At 38.1% G+C, this 26352-nt stretch overlaps 3 protein-coding genes across 5 annotated transcripts; 1 reads left to right on the top strand and 2 right to left on the bottom strand.

Annotated features, from left to right (window-relative positions):
* Window positions 1-15715: 15715 nt before the first annotated feature.
* Window positions 15716-16753, top strand: LOC138880089 (uncharacterized). Its single transcript, XM_070159745.1, has one exon. It carries the CDS (start codon window positions 15716-15718, stop codon window positions 16751-16753), a length of 1038 nt encoding a protein of 345 aa, XP_070015846.1.
* A 2717-nt stretch (window positions 16754-19470) lies between these two features.
* Window positions 19471-20806, bottom strand: LOC138868162 (putative late blight resistance protein homolog R1B-12). Its single transcript, XM_070159744.1, has 4 exons — window positions 20179-20806; window positions 19865-20069; window positions 19617-19692; window positions 19471-19557 (listed from the first exon to the last, which is right to left on the bottom strand). The coding sequence occupies exons 1-4, from the start codon at window positions 20804-20806 to the stop codon at window positions 19471-19473; spliced, it is 996 nt and encodes a 331-aa protein (XP_070015845.1).
* A 3-nt stretch (window positions 20807-20809) lies between these two features.
* LOC104238288 (late blight resistance protein R1-A-like) lies at window positions 20810-25897 on the bottom strand. 3 transcript variants are annotated; one of them, XM_070160654.1, is made up of 3 exons: window positions 25428-25897; window positions 25010-25206; window positions 20810-24552 (listed from the first exon to the last, which is right to left on the bottom strand). In XM_070160654.1, exon 3 carries the CDS (start codon window positions 22525-22527, stop codon window positions 20893-20895), a length of 1635 nt encoding a protein of 544 aa, XP_070016755.1. In that variant the 5' UTR covers window positions 22528-24552; window positions 25010-25206; window positions 25428-25897; the 3' UTR covers window positions 20810-20892. The 3 variants fall into 3 exon arrangements, with proteins under 3 accessions (XP_070016755.1, XP_070016754.1, XP_070016753.1); XM_070160653.1 differs by having other exon boundaries at window positions 20810-25206; window positions 25413-25897; XM_070160652.1 differs by having other exon boundaries at window positions 20810-25206.
* Between the last annotated feature and the right edge of the window lie 455 nt (window positions 25898-26352).

The following is a 26352-nucleotide window of genomic DNA, read 5'->3' as shown; positions in this document are numbered from 1 at the left end:
GCTTTTATTAAGTTTAAACCGCTTTTATTATTATCATTTATTTTTATAGAATTGCAACGTCGTGAAAATGCATCTCGAACCACGTCACAATCAATGCACCCGTGGTCGTCGACACATTTTGACTCCGTTGAGATTTGGATTTGGGTCACATCAATGTGCACCCGTGTTTAAGAAGGTTAAATTATTAAAGGTACGCCTAAAGCAACTAGCGTATTGTTATTTTAGGAAGAGGCCGTGAAGGTTCATTAAACGGCCAAATCCAAAGTCTAGTCAATGGTTGTGTATTTTATTGAGGGCCTCGGCGGTTTGTGATTTATTTGGCGAGGCTCGTCTCATTTTTATTTTAAAGGATAAACCTATAGTGACTATATTTTCTATTAAGTTCATCTCTAAAATAAAAGAAAATCTCTTAATTATTTACATGCTGAAAACGTAACTTATTAGTTATTAGTTTACGGCTAATGCGATTGGAAAATTGCGATCGAGTTTATACAAAGAAAAACTGCTTTCATTTTTATATTCTATTATTTACTAATGCTGGAACATGAGAGGGATACACAATAATATCAAAGCCGATTAGCTATTCTTCAAGTAATTTAAACTAGCATTATTAGATGAAGAAATCATACATATGCAGCCTCATTACTCATTAATTAGTCGACTACATTTTTATACAAAGAGAGGAAAATTAATATTTAAACACAGATCCAAACAAAAGAATTTAACAGGAACATGAGCCTGATTAATATTTCATTTTTCGCTTCAAGCCAAGAGTGTACAAATGTGTACCTGGAAACAGCAGTACAAGAACAAAAGAAGTAGGAGTCAGCAACAGTAATAACGCGGCAACAGCAGGTTCAGCAACACCGCAAAACCAGTAACAACCAGTAGAATAACCCAGTAACAGATTGAAAACTCAGCAGTGCAAAAGTACAATCGCAGTCAAAGTAGAAGAGAGAAAAGATACGAGATGCAGTAGTTTCTGACTTTTGAATAACACTCAAAGAAAAACAAACAGAATTGTTCGAGTGAAAGTTCAAATTGTCTTTCTCTTTTACTATCACAAACTCTCTCAAGTATAAAAGTGTGTCAACTCTCAAGTGTAAAAAGAATCTGTCAACTCTCTCTTAAAAATCCTCTCAATAATATTCAACTCTTTTTCTCTCCCCCAAAAAATCCCTCTTAAAACTCTCAAGTCTTCTCCCTCTTCCAATGTTAAGAAATGACTCTATATTTATAGCAAGACAAGTCTTCAATTCCCAACCCCCAAATTATTCCCCCAATGGCATGCTTTGTCCCACTATTAAATGTCTTCTTTAAATAAATACCACATTCCCAAACCATTACCATATGTCCCCCATGCCTACATTAAATAAATGCCACATTACCAACCCATTACAATATGTCCCCCATGCCTACATTAAACAAGTACAAGATTCCTCCCCATTATGTTTTGTCTTGTCCCCCATTATATTAAACAAGTACATCAAAAACCCCACCCCATTATATTTGTCCCCCATGCTTAACATAAAGAATCAAAATAATGTTCAATTACCAAACTACCCCTCCGACCTTATTGCAATTACAAATCTACCCCCGAATGCAATGCAATTTACCAAATTACCCCTCTGCTCTAAACAATCAATTAATCATAACTCAACCAAAATATAGTCAAGATGACCAATTTCTCAACAATCTTCAACAACAATTTACATGAACATGATGAACAACACAAACTCCAAATTAATGGAAATAAATCAACCATATCGGGAACCAATCCTGGTTAATTTAGACCATGAATGTATGAGCAAGAACACAACAATACAAATAACAAAATACTAAATTAACAAATCAAAGACAAACATAAACTCACATTAAATCACTGGATTTAAACATGAACTTAAAACAAAGATGAACATGAATTAAATCTGTTTTTAAGCAACAAACATGACGGATTCTAACGATTCAAACAACATTAATATTTTCTGGAAAATACATAACACATGAAACAAATTGAAGAAATAATTAATTAAATTTCAATTTGAATCTAACAAACATTAAACTAACAAATATTCACTTCAACAATAATACGAACATGAAATAAACATGAAAAACAAGTAATTAATCTTTCATTTGGAATCTGAAAAATTAATTTAACAAACAACACATGAACATGAACTAAAAATTAATTCAAACGATAAACAAAACAAACATTTGTTGATTTTAGATTCGAAAATATCAAAACAAAATACGGGTAAAAATAAGACTCAAAATCTACCAACCGGATTGAAACGAAATACGTACGGACTGTTTTGTCGACCAAAGCTTAGAACAAACGACGATGAAAACAGACTGTCTGGAACCGAGTATCGCACCAAGATAACTTGTCGCCGAAGACGACCACGAACGGACGACCAAAGAAGATGGCCGCCCGTCACAAGAAGATGGCCTGTGAAGCAGCTGGGGCGTGTTTGGTTACGAAGAAGAAAATGGCGCGGGCAGCAGTGATGGTTCTGTGAAGACGCAGCAACGGGGGGGACTGGACGACGAGGCAGTCACGTAACCAGCTTGGGGGGACTGGACGACGGGTTTGGAACATGAAGAAACAGCAGCGGGGGGGACTGGACTGGACGACGAGGCAGTCAAAGCAGCCATGGCGGACTGCTTTCGTCGTTCATGGTGAAGCAGCTTGGAGAAGATGAAGCTCGACCAAACGACGACGAACTCGACGGAACGGAGCAGCAGCTCGGAGCAGATGAAGTTCGGAGAAGATGAAGCTCGTAGAACAGGAGCAGCTGGTCGACGACGTCCATGGCGGAACGGGCTGGACGTGACTGAGTTTGGACAACGCAGCAGCGCCTGCCCGAGTTCCGACGAGAGGGGAAGCTTGTGTGTGGTTGATGTGTGTGCGTGTGTGCTGTCGATGGGGAGGCAGCCATGGGATCTGCTCGTGTGGAAGAGGAGGTAGCCATGGTTGTGAGCTTGGAGTTTTGAGAGGATGAAGAGAGGAGGCGGATGAGTTAGTGTTTTAGGGTTTTTGGTTTTGTTATTTTTTTGTTTTGTTTTTGTGTTTAGACCAAAAAATGAAGAAAGGGGTTGGGTATTGGGTTAATGGGGCGGACCGGGTCGACCCGTGTGAAGTGGACTGGGTCGTGGACAATTGTTTGGGCCTGGGGTTGAAAATTGAAGAAGTGGCCCAATCCGATTTTTATTTGTATTTTTGTTCTCTTTTCTTCTTTTATTTTCTAAAACTAAATTATAAAAATACTTAAGTTATTATTAAGAACTAAATTAAATTATAAAAGCGCAAATTAACTCCCAATAACAATTAACGCACAATTAAGTAATAATTAAGCATAAAATTGTTCATTTGGACATTAAATGCTAAAAATGCAAAAGATGCCTATTTTTGTAATTTTTAATTTTTGTAAAACTAATTTAATTACTAACAATTGTAGAATGAAATCCTACATGCAAAATGCGACATATTTTTATATTTTTTATTAATTTAACAAATAAGCAAATGCAGACAAATACAAATGATTATCCAAAAATATCACAAAATTACTCAAAATTGCACACCAAGAAAAATCATTTTATTTTGCATTTTCTGGGAGTATTTCTCATATAGGGCAAAAATCACGTGCTTACAAGTATTTATTTATTATTATTACTCACTGAATCGGAGTACTCACATTACTCCATGCACCTTGTGTGCAGATTCAAGTATGTTTTGGCTGATCGAAGGCAGAGTCATCAGGGTCTAGCAAGGTATCTGCCGGCGTTCGCAGCGCTTCTTTTCTCTCTCCTCATTCATTAGTCTGTATTTGTACACTCCAGGCTTTCAGTTGTATTTATACCCTAGTAGATGCTCGTGACTTGTGACACCCCGGTTAGGGTTGTGTCAGGTTGTGCTTCCGTTAATTATATCATTAAATCATATTTAAGTTGTTTATTAATGTTTAACTATTTTTGAAAAGGCGATATGGGTTTGTTGGCTGGCATTATCTTCACGAGAGGCGCCATCACGACCGGAGCGGGGTTTGGGTCATGACACATCTTTTAAAGGATTTAGGCTATTTCAAATGGATGTTAAAAGTGCCTTTTTGAACATATTTATTGAGGAAGAAGCATACATAAAACAACCGCCTGGGTTTGTAGATTCAAAGTTCCCATACCATGTATACAAGCTCACTAAGGCGTTGTACGAGCTAAAGCAAGCTCCACGTGCTTGGTATGACAGACTTAGTTCCTTTCTTGTTGATCATGGCTTCACAAGAGGTAAAATAGATACTACCTTGTTCATTAAAAGATCATCGGAAGGTAACCTCATTATTCAGATTTATGTTGACGATATTATATTTGGTAGTTCTAACCTTCTTATGTGAAAGGAATTTTCAAATCTTATACAAAGCGAATTCGAAATGAGTATGATGGGAGAGCTAACGCTCTTCCTTGGACTGCAAATTCAACAATCTGAAGAAGGATCCTTTATATGTCAGACCAAATACACAAGGGAACTGATGCAAAAATTTGGTATGAGCAATACAAAATCCATTGGCACACCAATGAGCCCTTCCGCAAATTTAGACAAAGATGAACAGGTATTCCTGTTGATGAAACCAAATATCATGGAATGATTGGATCACTGCTATATCTAACAGCCAGTCGACCGGATATTATGTTCAGCGTATGTAAATGTGCCAGGTTTCAGTCTGCTCCTAAGGAATCACATTTGACCGCAGTAAAAAGAATCATTCATATCTCATTGGGACTGTATCTCATAGACTATGGTATCCTCGCTCTAACTCTTTTAAATTAGAAGGTTTTTCAGATGCAAATCTTGAGGTGATAAGGACGATAGAAAAAGCACAAACGGTACATTTCAATTACTAGGAAAGGAATTGATATCCTAGAACAGTAAAAAACAAGCATCAGTTGCATTGTCTACTACTGAAGCTGAATACATTGCTGTAAGACAAGGCTGCGCACAACTACTATGGATGTCTCATCAACTGGGTGACTATGAACTTTCGTTTAAGACTATACAAATTTTTTGTGATAATTCTAGTGATATTTGTCTTTCAAAAAATCTTGTGCATCATTCTAGAGCAAAGCATATAGATATCAAGCATCATTTTATTAGAGATCATGTTCTTAAAGGAGGCATAGAAATATCTTTTGTTGGAACCACTAGTCAGTTAGCTGATATTTTTACTAAACCATTGTTAGAGGAGAGGTTTTGTGATTTAAGAAAATTACTTGGCATTACTTGAATTACTAATAACCTTCAGGACCTATATGTATTGCTAATTCTTTTGGTAATGATTGTCCTTTTACTCATGTATTAATTACGCCTCCGTTTCTTTCCCTCTCTTTTCTCTTCTTTCACATCAGTTCGTCGTTCAAAGTTGGAAAGCCAATCATCGCGTCCCTTCAATTGACAACTTTTCCTTTTCGATACTCAACCGTCAAAAACCCTCTTCTTAAGGTGGATTACCCTTGTCAATCACTTTTATCAATATCTCCTCTCCAAAGCTTCAATCAAACCTTTGTTCCTTCAATGGCTAAACATCCCCGAAATCCCTCTGCCTCTACCAGAAAAAGCACCCGCTCCAAAGCAAAACCCCATATATGCCCCTAGAACAAGTAGACCTAGGATCCGATCACTCTGAGGGTTTCACCTTTTCTCAAGGAGATTTTTCTGAATACTCTCAACTTCTAGGAGAAAAAGCTCTAGGTAAACGACCCATGGAAGAACCCCCTGTTTCCTCCACCCCAAAGAAATCCAAGGTTGATTTTTCTACCTCTCTTGAATCTGACCTCAACTTCTGGGATTCCCCAAATCGGGATTTCTTCATTGCTTTGAAGGACAAGCCCATTGCTCATGGAAGGATTATCGATCTTGACGACATGTAAGCCCTCAATTGCAAGGTTAAAGATCTTTCCGTTCATCAAGGTTGGGTTAATTTGTTCTTTATTCCTCCGCCTAAGGTATATGAACCCCTAGTCAAAATATTTTATGCAAATCTCCATTCTAGTAAGCCTGATAGGTTGGAATCTTTAGTGTTAGGTAAGCGCATTGTTCATGACTGTGCTCTGTTTGATTCGCTCTTTCAGTGTCGTTGTTCTGGTTTTCTTACGCTGTTTAAAAACACTTGGCCTGATGACTTTGAAATTTTCTTTGACTAAGCCAAACAGTGTATTGTTGAGTGTCCCTCTGACTCCCTTCCAAACCAGTTAGGTCCCAGTGATGTTAGTTTCGAAACTCGAGTTCTGGCCCACATTGTAGCAACTACTTTGCTTCCTCGTACTGGTTCCTTTTCAACTTTCTCTCAAAGAGACACCTTCTTCATTTATTGCCTTGTGACCAAACTCAAAATCAAGCTTTCCTCATGGGTTATAAATTTCATGATCGAGAGTGCTGAAGATCCCACCAGTTTACCCTATGGCATGGCAATCACTCACATTTTGGAAGCTCATCAAATTTTCCTATCCAACTATCCCTTCATCACTGTTTTAAAGTCTTATAATTCTAGAGCCTTTGCTAGTATAGGATATGTGAGTGTAAAGGGCTCCTGGGTTAAGAAGCATGATAGTGAAGCAAAGCATGCCCCTCTAGAGCCCAAACCTTCACCCTCTGTTCCTCATCCCAGTCCTGATAGTCCTGATCTTGGTGACAAGCTTCGTGCCATTGACTCTCAACTCTTTGAAATCAAAAATCTTCTCACAGCCACTCAGTCTACTGTTGGTGACATTCATGCCATTTCCAAAGAAATAGGGTCTGATGTGTCCAAAATTAGAGTTGTTGTTCTCAGAGTTAGGGAGAATGTTGTCAAAGCCTTCAGGGAAATTTATGACAGGTTGGAGGGAGTGAGCATCTCAGCAAATGCCAGCTTTGAACAATTGAATGAGGCCATTTGCAACACCCTTACTTATTTTCTGCGCCATTAGCGTGGTTGTTTAAGATAAATTTTTTGTTGTGTTGGTTATGGGCTATGTTCTCAGCCTTTGGATAATTTGGTTTTTTTCGCTGTGCTGTTTTTTGTGGGTTGTTTCCCAGCCATTGGATATTACCTATAACTCTCCTGTTTCAATGCTCTATATTCTGTTTAGTTCTTGGCTTGTTCCCTCTTCGCTGATGCCAAAAAGGGGGAGAAAGAGTATATGTTGTATCTGTACAGGTACAGTTTGATGGCAGGAGTCGACTCTACCATGGACTAGTCAACTGTATGAACTGAGGGGGAGCATCATGGACTAGTCAACTACATACATTGAGGGGGAGTAAAACACAGGGAAGTTAACTAGTTTTTACACCTATATATTATTTTGTCATCGTCAAAAAGGGGGAGATTGTTAGATTCAGTATTAATGATGCAAATAATATATCTATGCAGGAAATTAAGGAATCAAGAAGATGCTATAAGTTAATCTTGATACTTAAGGAAAGAAATCAATCAGCAAAGATTATAACCCAATCACCAAATCTGGATGCCTAAGGAAGGAACTCAATCAACGAAGATTAATGGACAGCTACGATGGAAAGAATCAAGCAAGCCTAAAATTAAGGCATGAATCACGACCACCATATCCGGAGGATCGAAAATCTTGTAGAGATTGATAAGCTGTTAATTTCGGAAGAACCAACAATCAAGGAGCAAGCATTGCATACATCTGTTAAAGGAAGAAATCAAGGAAGAAGCAACAGCTAGCTATCTTATTCTTGGAAAGAATCAATCTCTTTCCAAGTATCAAATCTCTTGGGTTGTCAAGTCTCGACTTTCATCAAAGAATTTATACCCAGCCCTACACCAAGGAGAGTATAACACTGGTGAGACATTGTTTCAAAAAGAAACGAGTGTTAGAGGAACTGTGTTGTCAAATCAATTCCACTGTACTCGGAGAAATGCATTTACTAAAGAGAACTCACTTGCAACCCAATGGGACTGGACTAGGATTTACATTGAATCCGAACCGGTATAAAATTCCGGTGTCTTTAATTTCTGCAGTTACTTTCTGTCATTATAACTGTTAGATTATTACATCTAGTCGACTACTTGATAAACTAGTCAACTAAACGATTAAGTTTAAAAATATACAATTCACCCCACCCCCCTTGTACTTTCAAAGTTGACTTCACTGTCACCAAAATGCTCATTGTGGATGCTGGTATAACATCCTGATTGTATTTCCTGACTTTAAAGCTTGCAGGACATCAACATAGATCTTACGAATGCATGGCTGAATGGGCTTAACGCTCACTGGCAAGAAATCAGAAAGCAAAACATTTATTTCCCGCGGAACCAAGTCTTGATTTCTTCCGCAATGCCATGGTAAATACAACCAGGAAAGCATTGATGTGTGGCCGGCCGCAGCTAATGTGACAGAAGAAATTAACATGATGACATTCATCCCGAGTCTCTATAAACCTTTTTGAAGTAAATCAGACGAAAGCATCGCTTGGATATCTCTTTATGGATGAACTTCAAAGGGCTATCGCTCCATTTCTTCATGCATCGGGGGTGTGGGGGGAGGGGAATGTCTGGGTCTGAAGGAAACCTGGGGGTAGCAGTGGAGGCCCCAGTTGGCCGTCATTCGGTGTAGGCCTATTTGCGGATAATAGTAGTTATTCAAATGACGAAGAGTTCGCCCAGCCAAACCCCCAAAACGCGCCCCCTAATGCAGTGGAGGCAGTTCTTCCAGAACCGGATATGGATTTTGTAAGGGGTGTCATCAAGCAGAGGTTACTTGTGCACCGCCTGGGTCGTCAGAGGAATTTCTCGGTATGAAACATCGCCTATTGTTTTCGAGACATAAAGAAATGAACAAGGCTCATCAATCTCCGCTAGTTCATAAAGATTGTCCGCCACAGTATCAATGAATTCGTTTACAAATTTGGGAATAGCAATACCATTCTTGTCGGCTGATAGTGACTTTAATGATATTTTGGGAAAGGAGTATTTGGTTCTAATTTCCATTAGTCAACCAAATCTTATTTTTTACCTTAGAGCTAGAGGTATAAAAATCAAAGTACTCGGCTAAGCAGACCTTGGAGACAGAGACGGAGCTAGGATTTGAAGCTTATGGGTTCGAGATTCTAGTTCTTTTAAGTTATTGGGTTCTAAAACAATAATTTGTATATATTCCACGAATTTCACAAGACAAATACAAGTTTGCACAAAAACTTCTGGATTCGGCCGAACCCGTAAGCGGAGGGTCTAGCTCCGCCCCGGCTTGGAGCTTTAAAAGCCAATTAGCGCAGCAGAGCTTGGACTTTCTGACTTCTGATAGGCATCTGGCATGTTAGTTTCCTCTGTGAAGCTATGCAAGCTGAGAAAAATATCCAGAAATTTAAATTCCTTTTTTAACAACTTGACTATGGTGGTCTGAAATATCATCAAGTTGTTGCAGACGTTCAAAAAGACGATCGTTTGAAGACAGATATTCGTTGGAAGACATCTTTTAAAGGAGCTGTGATTCAAAGAAACTGTGAATGAACTTCAGCTGCAAAGGGGAAGACGCAGAACAACTAAGCTTCAGATCTGACGCATTGAAACTAATGGTTTCACTCCACATTTATTTTAGTTGCACAACTGGCTAAGTAAGTCCACATTATTTTGTCAATGTGGACCTTCAATAAGTTTAGATTCAAAATTTTATACAGCATTTTGGTGAAATCATAAGTAGCACAAACATAGCATTATAACTCATAAGAAAAAAGGAAAAGGGGGAAACCATTCACCTCAAGGAGACAAAATCTAATGACTTGCACCAAATATTAAGGATTGAATAATTTGCTCCTGTGTTAAACTTGAAATGTAGCTTACAATGCACGCAACTGACGAATAATTTTACAGAATCCATTAAAGAAATGGAGTAACTAATAAAAATATTACATATTGATCTTCCAAATTGCTCCAGCTATAAACTCATCAGTCTGTTAAAAGAAATACCATAACGAGTTAATAGCTCAAAAAGTAGTTGTAAGTGCTGCCTAAAATATTTAGAGCTACGACATATACATAAACAAACGACTGAATATAGTTTTATTTTTTTAGTAGTGTATAATTCTCTGACTGACCAAAAAATTTCGCTGCAGTTCTCTGCCTCAATGTACTTTGGAGAAGAGATGTCTTCAAACCAAGACGGATCCTCCTTAAGCTTTTTGCAATAACAGAAACAAGCGTTTAAGGTTAGGGACGGCATCATCAGCGACAGTCCATTGTAACAAGTATTCTGGTTTTAAGACTGAGTTGAAGGAACTCGTCATTTCTCACTTTCCAAACTTTTCCAAATTTAACGGTTCTCAGTTCAAGTGCATTCTGAAGCTGAAAAATGTCTGATGAAGGCACAGTCCACAAGAGCTTAATGTCAAATTTTAAAGATTTGATGCACCGAGGTATGAAGGTATCGAACCAAAACTGTCTAGCTTCTCAAGCCGTGCTGGAAAATCCAAAACAGGCAACAGATGACTTTGAACACGCTCTAAAAGGCTTGAATTTGCATCTCAGTTCCTGAATTGGATTTTTGGATCAAACAAACAACTGCTAAAAGAATTGAATTTTGGACAAATTAGTGAGATGAAACTTGTGTGTGATAATCAAGCAACTCTTCATATTGCATCAAAATTCGGTGTTTCACGAGAGAACTAAATACATAGAGATCGACTGTCATTTTGTAAAAGAAACGATACCCTCGGGATACATTGTCACAAAGTTCGTGAAGTCAAATGATCAGCTTGCATATATTTTCACTAAGTTCCGTACCGGTTTTCGAATTAATTACATTTGTAACAAGCTTTGTACACACAACCTATATGTACCAGCTTGAAAAGGAGTGTTAAGAAAATTGTGTGTATTAGTTAGCATCAATTAGGGAGGCATTGGTGTATCATAATTATGTAGCCTCCATTTCTTTCCTAGTTTAAATAAGGTGCATGTACTATTTAACACCCAATAGCTTAGGAGAATAATCAAATGAATGCACTCTTTCATTTCTATCTCATATTCTATTTCTCACACCATCCAAACCCACACCACTTACCAAACTACTCCTAATCATAAATGGTATCCCCATATCATACAACAAAAAAGATCAAGAGAGTTAAAGACTTCACCTTGAGACTTCCACTGCAAGCACATGGGCTCTCCAACTTGTCCAAAGCTATATTGTGCGAACTCTCCAAAATACTGCCGCACACGTATCAGATTCTTCAAAAATACACTACTTTTGAAAAATTCGACATGAACCCGACGACATTTTTGGAGAGTTCGAGCAATATAGGTCCAAAGAATCCTCCTCCTGGCAAATCCTGCACTCTCCTCTGCCAATTAGTAGCACCTCCTCATTCACCACCTCATCGTCCTCCTCCTACATGAACATCCCCTTCTCATCCACAGTCATTGAGGAAGAGGGTCCCACCATTTCAGGGTTCTTTCCGTCCATAACCTCTGCTCCAATCGGCTTCACAAGTAGCCTGGATCATGCCTAACAGTATTAAAGATGCCTATGAAAGCTTAGTATGTCATAAAAGAACAAACATTTTAAATCAATCTGCCTAATTATATATAGTTCAACACAGGCATGCACTTGTCCTTAAATGGCTGAAAAGGTGTTGCTTATCCTTTCTCTGGTTTTCCTTATTAGTTGCTTTACTTCTTTTTTGTATGTGTATTTCTAAGTGTTAGGCCATGTGGCCACCAATGGGCTTGGCCCATTGACATGCGAGTCTAATTATGTCTCTACCACGCCCCTTGACATGCGAGTCTGATTATTTTTCATGGGTCAAGCACGCGATTTTTTTTATAGTGGATAGCATATTAGCATTGAGGCTCGAACTCAGGACCTTTGCCTGCTCTGATATATGTTGAATTGTGTGACCATCTCATCTAAAAGTTTAAACTGCTAGAGAGAGCATATATTTATTTAATTATTTAATTATGTTTCTAAAACATATTTTCGAAAACGAAAATCAACAAAACAAAATCAAATTGAAAATAAAATGAACACCACTAGTTGAGAATAAACAAAAAACCTTAAAGTTTCGGCTTCCGGTTACCAGCTCCTCCGCCTTGCTTTGTAGATCATTTTCATAACCAATCATATGTGTCTGTTTTGACAAAAAAATATTTATGATGAAGGAATTTTCTAGTTAATTGTTTACATTGATAGAAACTATATAGTCTCGGATTTCTTGTGTTTATCATCTTTATTGCTAAAAAATCCTATGTTGCACGGACTCTCCAAAACATCTGCCGCGCCCGTGTCGGATCCTCCAAAAATACACTATTTTTGGAGGATCCGACATGCACCCATCGATATTTTTGGAGAGTCCGAGCAACATAGAAAAAATCATATTTTTAATTTATAGTACTTCTATTTCAAGAACTTTTACCTTTAAAAATAAAATACTAAATAGGTAATACTAAAGCTTTAAACAAGGTGTCAAACAGATGGAATGAAGTAAATAGTAACAGGCAAGTTATAGTAAGGAGAATGCATCTATCAGAGTATAAAAGTGAGTTATGGATGTGGTAGGAATTTTCAGTAGAGTACCGTAATCCGAATTGTTATCCTTGTGTGCCATGGACTTGTGAATAAAGACCTCGAAATTAGTATTTTGATAATCTTCAAATTGTATTTCCCAAATATCCCTGGCTGACTTGTCAACAAATCCGTTGCATTCTCGTACCTCAATGGAGGGAACAGATGTCTCCGAAACATGTTGGGATCTCCTTAAGATCGAAACATTGATGCAAAGCCAAGTGTTCAAGATTAGGAAAGGCATCATCGGCAACAGTCCATTCTTTAAAGTAACCATTCGATAGTTTCAAGACTTTGAGCGGAGGGAACTCTTCATTTCTCACTTCCCATTTTCCATCCTCAAATTTAACAGAAAGCAATTCTAGCACCTGAAGGTTCTGAAGCTGAGCAATGTTTGATAAGTGCTCAAGGCCCAATCTAAAAAGTGTTACTGTCAATTTCTTTAGATTTGATGCGGAAATGCATATAGGGTATCCACATTGGGATTCTGCGAGCGTAGGATGGATGTGTAGCGTTTCAAGTCGTGGTGGAAAATCCAATACAGGTAGCTGATCTCTGCTAATACCCTTGATTCTGCATGTCAGTTCCCGTAGATTAGGTGTTTTTCTCAGCATCAAATGTGCATCGTCCACACAAGAAAAACATGGAAAGGAAAGAGTCTTTAAATCATAAAGTTCTGAGGAGTCCTCAAGTGATTCTTCTGCATTATTTATAATGAAGTACGGAGAGGCATGTAGATGTCTCAGTTTAACCATCTTCCATATTGTAAAGGGTAATGACAACTTTCCTCCACTACCATTTAATATCAGATTCCAAAGATTGACTATGGATGATGGAATTGACTGCAGAACATATCTTGCAGAAAAATACCTCAAGTAAATTAGCTCAATCGGAAAAAATATATTTTCTCTCTCTTCTTTCTTAAAGCTCTCAGGCACACTCCCCGAGGAGCCTGAGAACAAGGTATTCTGAGAATCCATAAACACCATTAAAGCGCCGATCAAATTCCGACCACCATTCTGAAAATAGCTCCGATAAATCATCCGCACGCGCCCCCACGCGCAGCCAGTCGCCGGCGAGAACAATGCCACGCGCCGGCGCGTGAGCACATTTCCGGCCACTTTTTCAAAAAAAATCTTTTAGACAGTACACTCAATGGGGATTTCCGACCACAACCATATAATCCTTTCTGAATTCCGACAACTTTTATTTTTCCGGTGGTAGGAACCTTCCAGATTTCTGGTTCTGGTTTTACCTCTTACATTGCCGAGTTTTCTAGCTCACTGGGATAACTTCCAAACAAACTTTAACTTTCATAAGCTGAGCAGCTGGTTTAGTACAATATGGGAGACAACAAGATATATTTCAACGTAGGATTCAAATCCTTTGACATCACCAGATGGAACTCTAACAAAGACACATGGTTTGAATGGGTTGAGAGAAGTCGCAACATGATGAGAAGATCATCCATGGGCAGAAAGGCAATGGAATGGATCTGCTTTGCACTTAATGAAGCCTCGACAGATCAAAACAATCTAGTGAAGAGATGGAAGTACAAGGAACAAATGACAGAACATTTCTGTACTAGGAAATATAACGCTCATGGAAGATATATGAGTATTCTGTCACTGAAGGGAGAAGGGAGGTCAGTGATAATACTCCCAGAGTTAACTCTGAACTCTGGCTGGAAAGACATAGCAGCTAAGATAGAAAGATTCATCTATCAGACCACCAGGCTGATTTCCATAGCACCACCCAGAAACACTGTGGAAAATCTCCCATATGCACAAGTAGTTAAGGAGAGTAAATGGCAGTCCAATACACTTCGAGAGGCAAGGATCAACACGGACAATGGGAAAATCTCTGTTATGGAACCTACTGGAGGAGAGGACACAGGCCTACTAAAAAGATGCATTATCGGGTCTTTTGGGAAAGAAATCAATGAGAGACCCACTTTAGCAGACATAAGGCGATGGGCGAGTGCTTCATGGAACAAAGCATACGGAGTTAATATATATGAAATGATAGGAAACATGTTTCTTTTCGAATTTCCAAACAGATTCATGGCAGAGCAGATTGTGCAAGGAGAATGGAGATGGAAAAAATTCAAGCTTCATCTGGAATGGTGGAATCATAATGCCGGTTGCATTCCAAACTCACAAATTGAGGAAACATGCTGGATTAGAGCCATGGGGATTCCTTTACATCTATGGTCACAAAAGATCTTCAAAGAAATAGGAGATCTCTGCGGGGGATGGTTAGCTACAGAAGAAGAAACTGATCTCAAAAACCATCTTAAGTGGGCAAGAATCAAAATTGCTGGTGATGGCAGAAAGACTCCCAATGAGGTGGGGATTGAAAGAAATGGTACCAAATTTTTCATCCCAATCTGGGCTGAAAGAAAGACACGGTATGAGCTGAACACTGGTAAAGGAAAGGCAAATGGACAATTTACACAAGGTTCAACCTCGATGAATCAGAGCAGTAAAGTGTCAAAAGACAAGCTGAAATCCTATGACCCCGATATGGCTGCGCAAGTCATTTTTAATGACCTCTCGTGTGAGATATCTGATGATACTGGGCTGAAGCCTTATAGTGAGGAAATGGGAGGACCCTCTTACTCGGGGGCAAAAGAGTCCTCTCCAGGGGACCAAATCCTTAATGTGAATCTAGAAAGTATGCAAAAGGAAACAATTACCAGTTGCAATCAGCCAGAAGGTGGAGCAGTTTTGCCAAGATTGGAACAGAAGGAAGGGGAGCGAAGCATAAACTCAGAGATGGGGAATGATCAGGTGGGAAGTACTGTGGAACACCTAAAGCAACTTAGCTCTATTCAAGAGTGGGAAATCGAGGAGGTGAATCCTATAGCGGTTCAGCAACACATTCCATCACTGGATAAAGACATGGATGCAACAATATGGGTCCATCAAAATATGATCAAATTGGGGAAAATGTTTGGAGTAGATTTTCAAGGACATGAAGAAGAAGCACTGGAGTTGCTAATGCAAATTGACAGCTGCAGAAAGGTAAGAAGGGTGGAGACAGAGTCGGAGGTGAAGAAACAAAGATTCAAAGGATCACTGGAATTAAAAGGGTTAACTACTTTCGATGTCAAATTCAAGAGTGATGGGAAAAGGAGTAGGGGAAGAGATCTATCAATCATTTCTATATGATGATCAAAGTAATTTCCTGGAATTTAAGGGGTTTAAACGATAAGAAGAAAAGGGAGATAATAAAAAGTCAAGTGCAGAATTGGAGGGCAGACATTATTTGCTTGCAAGAAACAAAAGTCGAGGGGGGTATCGAGGAAATAGTCAGGCAAATATGGGGTGGTAGATGGGTGAGGTATGCATGTTTAGAAGCAAGCGGCACAAGAGGGGGGATTTTGTTGTTATGGGATTGCAGAGTATGGAAAGGGGAGGTGTTACAGACTGGTGCATACACTTTGACGTGCAAGTTTGACGCTCTTCTACAGAACTTTCAATGTCACATAACAGGAGTGTATGCTCCAAATTGTAGAATAGAAAGGAAAAAAGTATGGAGAGAAATTGGTGCAGTGAGGGGATTGATGGAAGGTCCTTGGGCGGTTTGTGGCGATTTTAACGTTACAAGGTACCCTTCTGAAAAACGGGAATGTTCAAGGAGGTCCAGAGCGATGGTGGAGTTTTCGGATTGTATAGAAGATATGGAGTTGATAGATCTTCGACTTGAAGGAGGAAACTATACTTGGTTCAATCATACAGCGGCGTCAAGAATTGATAGATTTCTCATCTCAGAAGAATGGGATGCAAGGTTCAGAAACAGCAAGCAATCTATCCAACAAAGGTTGATTTCGAACCATTCACCTGTGGCTCTAGACTGTGGTGCGTGGGAACAAGCTAAATCATACTTTAAGTTTGAAAATTGGTGGCTGAATGTGGAAGGCTTTGAGGACAGAATTAGAGAGTGGTGGGGATCTTTTGAATTCTCAGGAAGACCTGATTACATTTTAGCTTGCAAGTTAAAAGCTCTCAAGGCCAAGCTAAAAGGATGGAGCAGAAGTTACAAAGGCAATTTGGGAATGCAGAAATCAAAATTGCTAAGTAAACTAGCAGATTTTGAGACAACGCAACAACTAAGAGCGTTGACAGAGGAGGAATCAGTCAGGAAAGCAGCCACTCTAATGGAGATTGTGGTGCAACTCAAGAATGAAGAATTGGCATGGAGATAAAAATCAAGAGATTTGTGGCTCAAAGAAGGGGATAGGAATATAAAATTTTTCCATCGGACTGCAAATGCACGCAAGAGAAACAACAACATTGACCAAATAATGATTCGACATGAAGTAATCGAGGATCCAGGAAGAATAGAGGACGAGATCATTGAATTCTACAAGGAGCTTTACACAGAACCTGAACAGTGGAGACCAACAGTCAATTTCGAAAATAGTTCAAGCATTTCTGAATCAGAAAGGGAGTCTTTACAGAGTAATTTTGAGGAACAAGAAGTGCTGAGCAGTCTGAAGATGTGTGCAAGTGACAAGGCTCCAGGGCCAGATGGATACACAATGGGTTTTTTCAGAAAGTGCTGGGACATTTTGAAGGAAGATATCATGGCGGCTTTTAACAACTTCCATTCACATGAGATGTTTGAGAAAAGCTTCAATGCAACATATATAGCTTTGATTCCAAAGAAGACGGGTGCGAAAGAATTGAGAGATTTCTGACCGATCAGTCTTATAGGGAGCTTCTACAAACTGCTCGCAAAAGTCTTAACTGAAAGACTTAAGAGGGTGGTTGGGAAAATTGTCGATGCTCAACAAATGGCGTTTATCAAAGGAAGACAAATAATTGATGCAGTGATGATTGCTAATGAAGCTGTGGACTCAAGAATAAAAAAGAAAGAACCTGGAATCTTATGCAAATTGGATATCGAGAAGGCCTATGATCATGTGAACTGGAGCTTCCTACTAAGAATGTTAGAACAAATGGGTTTTGGGCAAAAATGGATTAGATGGATGAAATTTTGCATATCTACTGTGAAATTCTTCATTCTTATAAATGGATGTCCTAAAGGTTATTTTCATTCACATAGAGGTCTCAGACAAGGTGATCCTTTATCTCCTTCCTATTCATCATAGCTATGGAAGGATTGAACAACATGATCAAAACGGCAAAAGTCAGTGGATGGGTTAAAGGCTTTGAGGTAAACAGGAGTGGGGCTAACAATCTAGATATCACACATCTCCAATACGCAGATGATACTCTAGTCTTTTGTGATGCTGAAAAAGAACAACTTAGATTCTTAAGGATCATTTTGGTTTTATTTGAGGGAGTATCAGGATTACACATTAACTGGAGGAAGAGCAATAGTTTTCCCATTAATGAAGTTAACAACATGGGGCAACTGACTCAGATATTGGGAAGAGAAGTTGGGTCCCTACCAACAGTTTACCTCGGGATGCCTCTTGGTGCAAGGTCCAAATCAAAAGAAATCTGGAATTCAGTCATAGAAAAGTGTGAGAAGAAGTTGTCAAGATGGAAATCGCAGTACCTATCATTGGGGGGTAGGCTAGTTCTAATCAACTCAGTATTAGACTCTCTACCTACTTACATGATGTCTTTGTTCCCAATTCCAGCAGGCGTTTTACAGAGATTGGACAAACTCCGAAGAACATTCCTTTGGCAAGGCAATAAGGAGAAAAAGGTCTTCCATTTAGTCAATTGGAAGATGCTAACAATGGAGAAAAAACAAGGTGGAATGGGGATAAGGAATTTGAAGAACCAAAGCAAGGCTCTCAGAATTAAATGGTTATGGAAGTACTCTAAAGAACCCCAATCTTTATGGTCCTAAGTGATCAAAGCAAAGTATGGTGAAGAAAGCAACTGGGTGTCAAAAAAAGTCAGAACATCATATGGAGTAAGTGTGTGGAAATCCATCAGAGAACTTTGGCCAATAATGAAGAATCACTCCTCCATAAGAGTGAACAACGGAAGGAACACATCATTTTGGAATGATAACTGGTTAGGAATTGGAAGCTTAAAGGAAAGATACCCAGATATGTTCGGTTTAGCACAAAACCAGCATAAGACAGTAGCTGAAATGAGGAGTTGTCAAGGATGGGAAATAGCTCTAAGAAGGCAGCTGAATGACTAGGAGATAACAAGATTAACTGACCTCTACAAAGAGCTGGAAGCATTTACAGGATTACAAGAAGGTTTGGATTCAATATGGTGGGAGAGGCACAACAGAGGGGTTTACCGAGTGAAGGATGCATATAAGATTTTGAATCATGACAATCAACAGGTAGACACATGGTCTTGGAAACATATATGGAAAACAAAGATTTCATACAAGGTAGCTTGCTTCACTTGGCTACTAGCAAAAGAAGCGGTTTTAACCCAGGATAATCTCATAAAAAGGGGAATATCACTGTGTTCAAGATGTTTTCTGTGTAGGGAGAGTGCAGAGACTGTCAACCATTTGTTTCTACATTGCAAGATTACAGACCATCTATGGAAAATCTTTATTAATCTTAGGGGTATTTCATGGTCAATGCCATACAGGATTAAAGATGTCATTTATAGTTGGGAAGAAGCTGGAGCTGAAGCAACTAGCAGAGATAGATGGAGGACAGTTCCGACATGTATTTGGTGGACAGTCTGGAGGGAAAGGAACACTAGATGTTTTGAAGACAGAAGCAATCCACTGCAGAAGATCAAACTCAATTGTATTCTTCTATTTTGTTTTTGGTGCAAACAGATGTACACAGAAGATACATTGACAATCATAGACATACTAGGATCCTGCTAGGTTTTAAATTAGAATATCTTCAAATTCTCTCTATGTAAATTTGGTTTTCAGTGCAACCTATGTACTGATTTTTATAATATATACAATAGTTACCAATTCAAAAAAAAAATTAGCTCAATCGGGAAACAATCAACATTAACAGTGCCCTCCAAATCCAAGACTTTCAGAAACTTGAAATTGTGAAATATGCGTGAAATTGTCAAATGGAGTAAGGTATCTTTTCTGAAAAGTATAGAGCCAACAAGTGAGCAAGACGAGCTCCATTTTTCAAGAGTACCCACATCACTAAAGGCCAAGCGACCATGAGCATGCTGCTTGTAAGAGTAAATACAGGAAGAAGGATTGGCATTCTGATCCCTGTGGAAATATAATTAGATAAATCATAACATTGATTTTCAAATATAACTTGAATATTATATCACTGTGAATATTTAAACTAGTAAATCATAACATTAATTTCCAAATGTAACGCGAAATACTTGATTAATTGAACAAATAAAGTACCACTAATTGGTACAGTATATATTACCATTTTATCCACTGTAGAAAATTCTCTTCCGTTGCTCTTATCTTGCAGAACTCGAGCAATACATCATGAATCCGACATGCTTCAACTTTACCATCTAAACTGGCCCTCTCAGCAATCATCACTAGATTTCTTCCAATAAGATTCTCCAAGTAACCTGCTGCTATATCCTCCAAATTCTTGCCTTCGCAACTTTTAATAAATGCTTCTGATATCCATAACCTTGTTAACTTTGAAACGTCAAATCACTTTATCCTCTAAAAATGCTCCAAAATAAAGGAAGCAAGGCTTAAGATGAAAGGGTAAATCCTGATAACTTTGTTCTACAATAGCTTTTGAATCACTGCGTATGTGGGAACTTAATGTCGCAGCCACTTCTTTCCAACTCTCTTCTTTCTTCTCCATCTTTGACAGAATACCAGCCATCAAAACAACTGAAAGAGGCAGCCCTCCACACTTTTTTGCTATTTCTTGCCTAACTTCTTCAAAGGGAAGGGGGCAGCTTTCTTCAGCAAACAATTTATTTTCTAGTAAATTCCAACTTTCATCATCGCTAAACATACGAAGAGGAATGGGTTTACTAACAGATGTAGCATAATTGGCAACTTCAAAATGTCGAGTTGTTAGAATGATTCTGCTTCCATTTTTGGCATCATGAAAGCAAGGCCTTAAATCATCCCATGCACTAGCTTCCCACACGTCATCAACAAGGATAAGGTATCTTTTGGGTAGTAAAGTTCTACGAAGCTCATCAGCTAATTCATTAGTAGACTTGTTTTCATATTTAGAGTCCTCGCCAATAGCATCACATAGAATGGCTAGTAATAAATTCCGAAATGTATATACTTGAGACACACAACATTGTGCACGAATATCAAAGTGAGAGATAATTGACTTGTCATAATAGAGTTTGCAGGCTAAAGTTGTCTTACCCAGACCAGGCATGCCTACGATTGAGATAACATCCAGCTGTTTAGGTTCTTTGATTAGTCGTCTTCTCAATTCTTGTATCACGTCTCCAAATCCATCAGCTATGCTTTGATTCCATGCCAATTGTGATGATGTATGAACAGTGGAAGTATCAATGGTATCATGTGCCATTGCTTTTCTGGAATCTCTGCTACCTCTGCTTTGATACGAGTTATCTCCTCTATGATATCTAGGAGCCAAAGCTTGAGACACCAGTTAGGTATTTCTTTGCTTATACAAGCTGCGTCAACTACATATTCCACCTCATATGCTTTGCTAATCAATTGTGTAGCACAAACTTGAAGTGTCTTGAACCTATGGTGTTGCTCTTCTGCAACAGCTTTTAGAAAAGGTTGCAAGCTCTCAAGCTCCTTCTGAATAATTTGAAGTTGGTTCTTGATGAAAACAAGTGAATTTGCATAACGGCCTTGGAACTCCTTTAGGTTATTTAAAAAAAAATCAACATAGCCTAGTCCATGAATCCTTCGCAAGTTAGGAAATGCCTTTCGAACGATGAGGTAGATCATTGACTTGATAGGCACAATGTTGCTCGGAAGATCAAGGTTAAGTGCTCGGTTGATATCCTCCAACATTGTGTCTTCCTTCTCCCCCTTGATATCATATAATGAGTAAATTAGAAATCCGGCATCAACAATAACAGTGTCCATATCTTGAAGACAAAAATCAAGATTTACTGTTGGCAGATGGATGAGAATGTCTCTTAAGTTGCTGAGTATCTCCTGAAGGATTGCCATTTGATCATTCAAAACAAATACCTGACAAGCATTACTACTAGTTGGTAGCCCCACCAAATCGTGCGCAAGAGTCTCAACAAAGCCACTGTCAGCTGCATGCTTGTTTTGAATGTTGGGATGCATTTCTGATTGTATTGCCGACTTCAAATCTTGCAGGACATCAATATAGATTTTGCGGATGCCTGGCTGAATGGGCTTAATCTTCATTTGCATGAGATCAGAAAGCAAAGCATTCATTTCACTTGGAGCCAAGTCTTGATCATTTCTATTGCCACGGCTAGCCAAATACAACCATACAACGATTGCTGTGTGGCCAGCCACTATTAAAACGTGACTAAAGAAAGTATGTCGGCTTTGAGGCTCTATGCATTTGATTGAAACAAAGTAGACGAAAAATCTCAGTAACTTCAACTCCTTTAAAATCTCTTTAATTTGGTCCTTGGGTTCCGGAACATAAAGTAGGGAACTAGGATCATCAGTCTGCACTAGATCACCAAGAATCTCAACAACTGCATCAACAAATTCGAGTATAATTTTGGAAGTAGCAGCACCGTCCTTGTTGGCTGAAGGCCATAATGACGTTTCCTGAAAAGAATATTTAGCTCTGATGTCCAACTTGGTTATCCAAATCTTGTTTTTCACCTGAGAGATTAAGGGATCAAATTTTGTTTTTGGATATGGATCCTTGTAGATCTCGTTGAGGTCAACTATAACATCATCAAACAGAGTTTGCACTTCCTGTGTGACATCTTGCATGCCGCATTCATAGTTAAAACTCTGCAATCTGGGAAAAATATCAAGGAATTTGAATTCCCTTTTAAGGAACTTGATTTCTTCAATTGCAATACCCGGCGACAAGAGGAAGCCCCAATGTCTTTCAATGGCTTGCAGACGTTCAAGGGGATGAATTTTCTTTACAAACATATATTGGTCTGAAGACATCTCTCCTTTTATTTTTAAGAAGTTGTGATAACAGAAACTATTGTAAACTAAAATTGCAAGGGAAAGAAGAAGAAGAGTAGCTGAGGTACAAATCAAACGTTTGAAACAACCTCTAAAAGTTTCTTTCTTCTCTTTGGTTTCCACTTAATCATAGTTTTTATATTTAGGAATTAAATGTTTCAACCTGCCATTATATTTATTTTCTTCAACTAAACCAAAGGTCAACCCTGTATGCATGTGCACTAGATTCCTTTTCCCTTTGCACTTATCAATTACTATCCAGTTTAAGGACATTAGACTCTGGATATAGAGCAAAGTCAACTTCTATCATAATAACAAGTCATATCACAAGGGTATAAATCATCATATCACAAAGAAATAAATATATCTAACACGAAATAATATACAAATCAATAGATCTGAATAATCAAACCAGAAAACATTAAGTAAAAAGTGTTAGAATACATATCCACTTCAACGATCAGATTGACAGATGGAGAAGTGCTTATCAAATGAGAAGAAAAGTTCAAAAATATTAACATATCGCTTGGACATGAGTAGTTTTACACAAAACAACATATAAATTATTAGATCCAAAAAATCACACAAAAATAAGTAGAAGTGTTAGATTACATTTCTACTGACAGATGGAAAAGGTGTTTACTAAATGAGAAGAAAAGTCCACATTAAACACAGCTTATGTAACCATAGTTGTACTTCGACTTTTGGGCGGATACACTTGAGAGTTAACAAAGACAGAAAAGAGATAAGGGAGAAAAATAGTGTTCTGGAGAACCAACAACTTGGAAGGAATGCAATGGAAAATTACAATCTAATCAAAGGTCAAGTTCAAATTAAACCAAAGCTTCACAAACAAACTTCAACATGCCAATGAAGTAACATTATTTGCAAGTAATTTTATCTGCAAGTGAAGTAGTGAAACATACGGTTTAGCTACTCAGCCCAACCTTACTGGTAAAACCACATATAATCTAACTGTACTGAGTTAAGCTCAGTTGGCCATATCCAGTTTCTCTTTTCCTTTTCCTTTGCCCTTTTTATTCCTTCTCTTATATTTTTCTCAAGTTTAACTCGAGCGAAGGATGAATGTTTGCCTACATGACCCACTTAGTTTGTATGCGAACCACCTCTTATACTAAGTTACTTTAATAGCTCTAGACTATGTTATAAATCCATGTTACTCCACAAGGTACAATTTATTCTGTAGAAGATCCTTATTCAACCACTTACTCAATTTAAGGCCCTTCCTCTCATTATTACTTAGATAGACATAGACATAATCATCAAACAAAGCCCAAAGTAAGGAAAGGAAAATTGTTAGCCTACTGAGATTTATGATCAACCCATTAAGGATAAGGATTAGCCAATAACACTGCTTCTCAAAATTACAGACTCTATGAAATGAAACCATAATTGAAACGACTATAGGATGAGTGTGTGCTCAAGGATGAGCGCATAACACTACTTCACACTAGCACAGGCTATATTAAACCACATGTGAAACGACTAGAGTGAGTTTGTGCTCGGCGGATTCACCCACAGATACACACAACACACTTTCCACATATGTTTGGCAAATACCTGAATCAATGCATATAGGTGGTAGCAGGCAAAAAATGAAAGAAAGCTGCAGTTATTTCTGACATAAGATGTTTAAAGGATACTAATAAGAAAAAAATTGTTCTGAGGACATCAGATAAATTATGCTCGGTAAAGAGGTCTAACCTAGTGACAACCCTAGTCACCATCTGCTACTTTTGCTAAATCACAGTAGGCTCATCTTATGGAGGGAAAAACCAAAATGTAGTTCACCTATAAGAAAGTCGGGTTACATTGAATAGTGGCATAACCAAGAAAAGTAATTTCACATTGGAATAAGACCTAGCTCTCCTCTCATCTTTATATCATTTAAGATTAAAATCTTCGAATCATGCCCTAAAGGAAATACGCATTCAAACTTGTTTATAGCCACCATAGGCAAGGCTCAAACAAATTAGAGGGGCCCTGTAAAACACAAAAAGAAATCTTGAGTAAATATTCAACAGAGATAAAGCAATAGATAACAGTAGTGAGAACGAAACATGTAGAGTCTTGGACTATTCCAATAAAAAACCCTTTCTCCAACATTTGATGAAATTATTGGCTTAGCAACCCTTATTCAAATGTTTGATTCATCCCGCAATGCCTCGTCTTAGTTTTGAGTAGGCGGAACTCTGCTGTTTTGGTTCTTCTCCAAAGAGAACCACGATTTCCTATGTCATGCTTTCTATATGTGTTGAAATTCATCATATAACACAAATAGGCTGCATACCAATTACATTTGACTACAAGCAGGTCAGGAGCAAGCGATAAAAAAAAGAGATACAACCTAGTGTAACTCCTTTCAAAGTTGCCCAAGCTTCAATCATTTCACCATCAATATTGAAAGAAAAATGCTGTGATTGTGAAGCTAATTTATTACCTTCATGGTCTCAAACGAAAAAAACAATCCTAGCAGCTCCAATACTGACTGCTCCATCCACATTGATTTTGACTAAGACAACTAAAGGTGGCATCGATTTAGCAAGGGTAGGACCTGCCTAAACGGCATCTAAGTACCCTTGATACATAAAACAGCCTCGTCTGATCATCATAATAAACTCCAGACACAATCATAATCTGCAGAATGGGGACAAAATCACATCTTTTTCAACAACACAATCCAGCCGAAACTTCACAAGAAATAACTGCTCAAAAAACAAATGTAAAGGAAACAATGTGGAAAATTGCATGCTAACAAACACTTCAGGCATCACGGCTTGTATAATAGGCAATTAGGCAACAATGAAATTAAGTAGACTAAATTGTCAGATAAAACTAAGTACAATTTCTGTGCTGACCCGGATACCGTGCGGCAAGGCTTCGCGAATATTCGGCAGGGCAACTCTTTTCCTCCCAAATGAGGTAGTTTTGACAAGCCCTAATCCCACACACATTTCTCCCCAATGCCATTTTCTTCACAGAAAATCCAACTGCAAGATCTGATATTAACTTTTCCACAATACCAGGGATTCCTGGCTTCCTGTAAATGTTTTTAGATTGACAAAATATTGAGCATTACTCCACTCTTCAGCTTCTTTAGCTTCATTTCTATAGTTGTAAGAACGAAATTACAACAACAACTACTACTACTACTACAGCTTATTATCAAACAAGTTAACGTCAGCTATATCAATCCGACCATGTATCTTCATTTAAAATCTTCTTGACTAAGAATGAAATTTACAGTACAAAAGAAGAATGGGGTTTGCAAATAAGAATATACTTGTATTTGCTAAAAATGGCATTTGAGGTTTAATATTAATCTACTTCTCTGAGGACCTTGAACCCAGAATTAATTTTGTGTAATCACTTCAACTTGTGTTACTATTATATTATATGGCTTTTATTAAAAAATGTAGCTCGAACTAATAATATAAAACAATAACATAGTAACCTTATTTCATCAAGTGTTCAAATGTATCCCATATCACATCTCATGCCTCTATTTATGCTATTATATAAAAGGTTACAAAATGATTGTCTTAAACATGACATTAACAATTGATATCTGATAATAGGCTATAATTACGTATTTTAGTCGCTTATTACGCTCAAATTTACTGCACTTTAGTTGAGTTTGCGTTTTGCACTAATTATGTGTTTTATGCCTTGTAGGAGTGATTCCGAGCTATATAGATATTATGGAATGAATTCAAGTGATTTGAAGCTTTGAAGTCGGAGTAAAAGCCCAAGGAATTAAGCCGGGATCGTATTCAGGATCAA

Source organism: Nicotiana sylvestris, chromosome 10 (genome assembly GCF_000393655.2).
Source record: "Nicotiana sylvestris chromosome 10, ASM39365v2, whole genome shotgun sequence".
NCBI classification, from domain to species: Eukaryota; Viridiplantae; Streptophyta; class Magnoliopsida; order Solanales; family Solanaceae; genus Nicotiana; species Nicotiana sylvestris.
The sequence above is the reverse complement of the archived record's forward strand: the minus strand, read 5'-3'. Positions and strand labels throughout refer to the sequence as shown.

Bases quoted from the DNA above. Each gene is read 5' to 3' on its own strand.
- LOC138868162 (XM_070159744.1), bottom strand. From the start codon at position 20,806: ATGCCTGGTCTGGGTAAGACAACTTTAGCCTGCAAACTCTATTATGAC. The intron at 19,693-19,864 runs GTAATATATACT...ATATTTCCACAG, and splicing joins TTTCTACAGTGGATAAAATG to GGATCAGAATGCCAATCCTT. The intron at 19,558-19,616 runs GTGGGTACTCTT...TATACTTTTCAG, and splicing joins GTCGCTTGGCCTTTAGTGAT to AAAAGATACCTTACTCCATT.
- LOC138880089 (XM_070159745.1), top strand. From the start codon at position 15,716: ATGATCAAAGTAATTTCCTGGAATTTAAGGGGTTTAAACGATAAGAAG.
- LOC104238288 (XM_070160653.1), bottom strand. From the start codon at position 22,527: ATGTCTTCAGACCAATATATGTTTGTAAAGAAAATTCATCCCCTTGAA.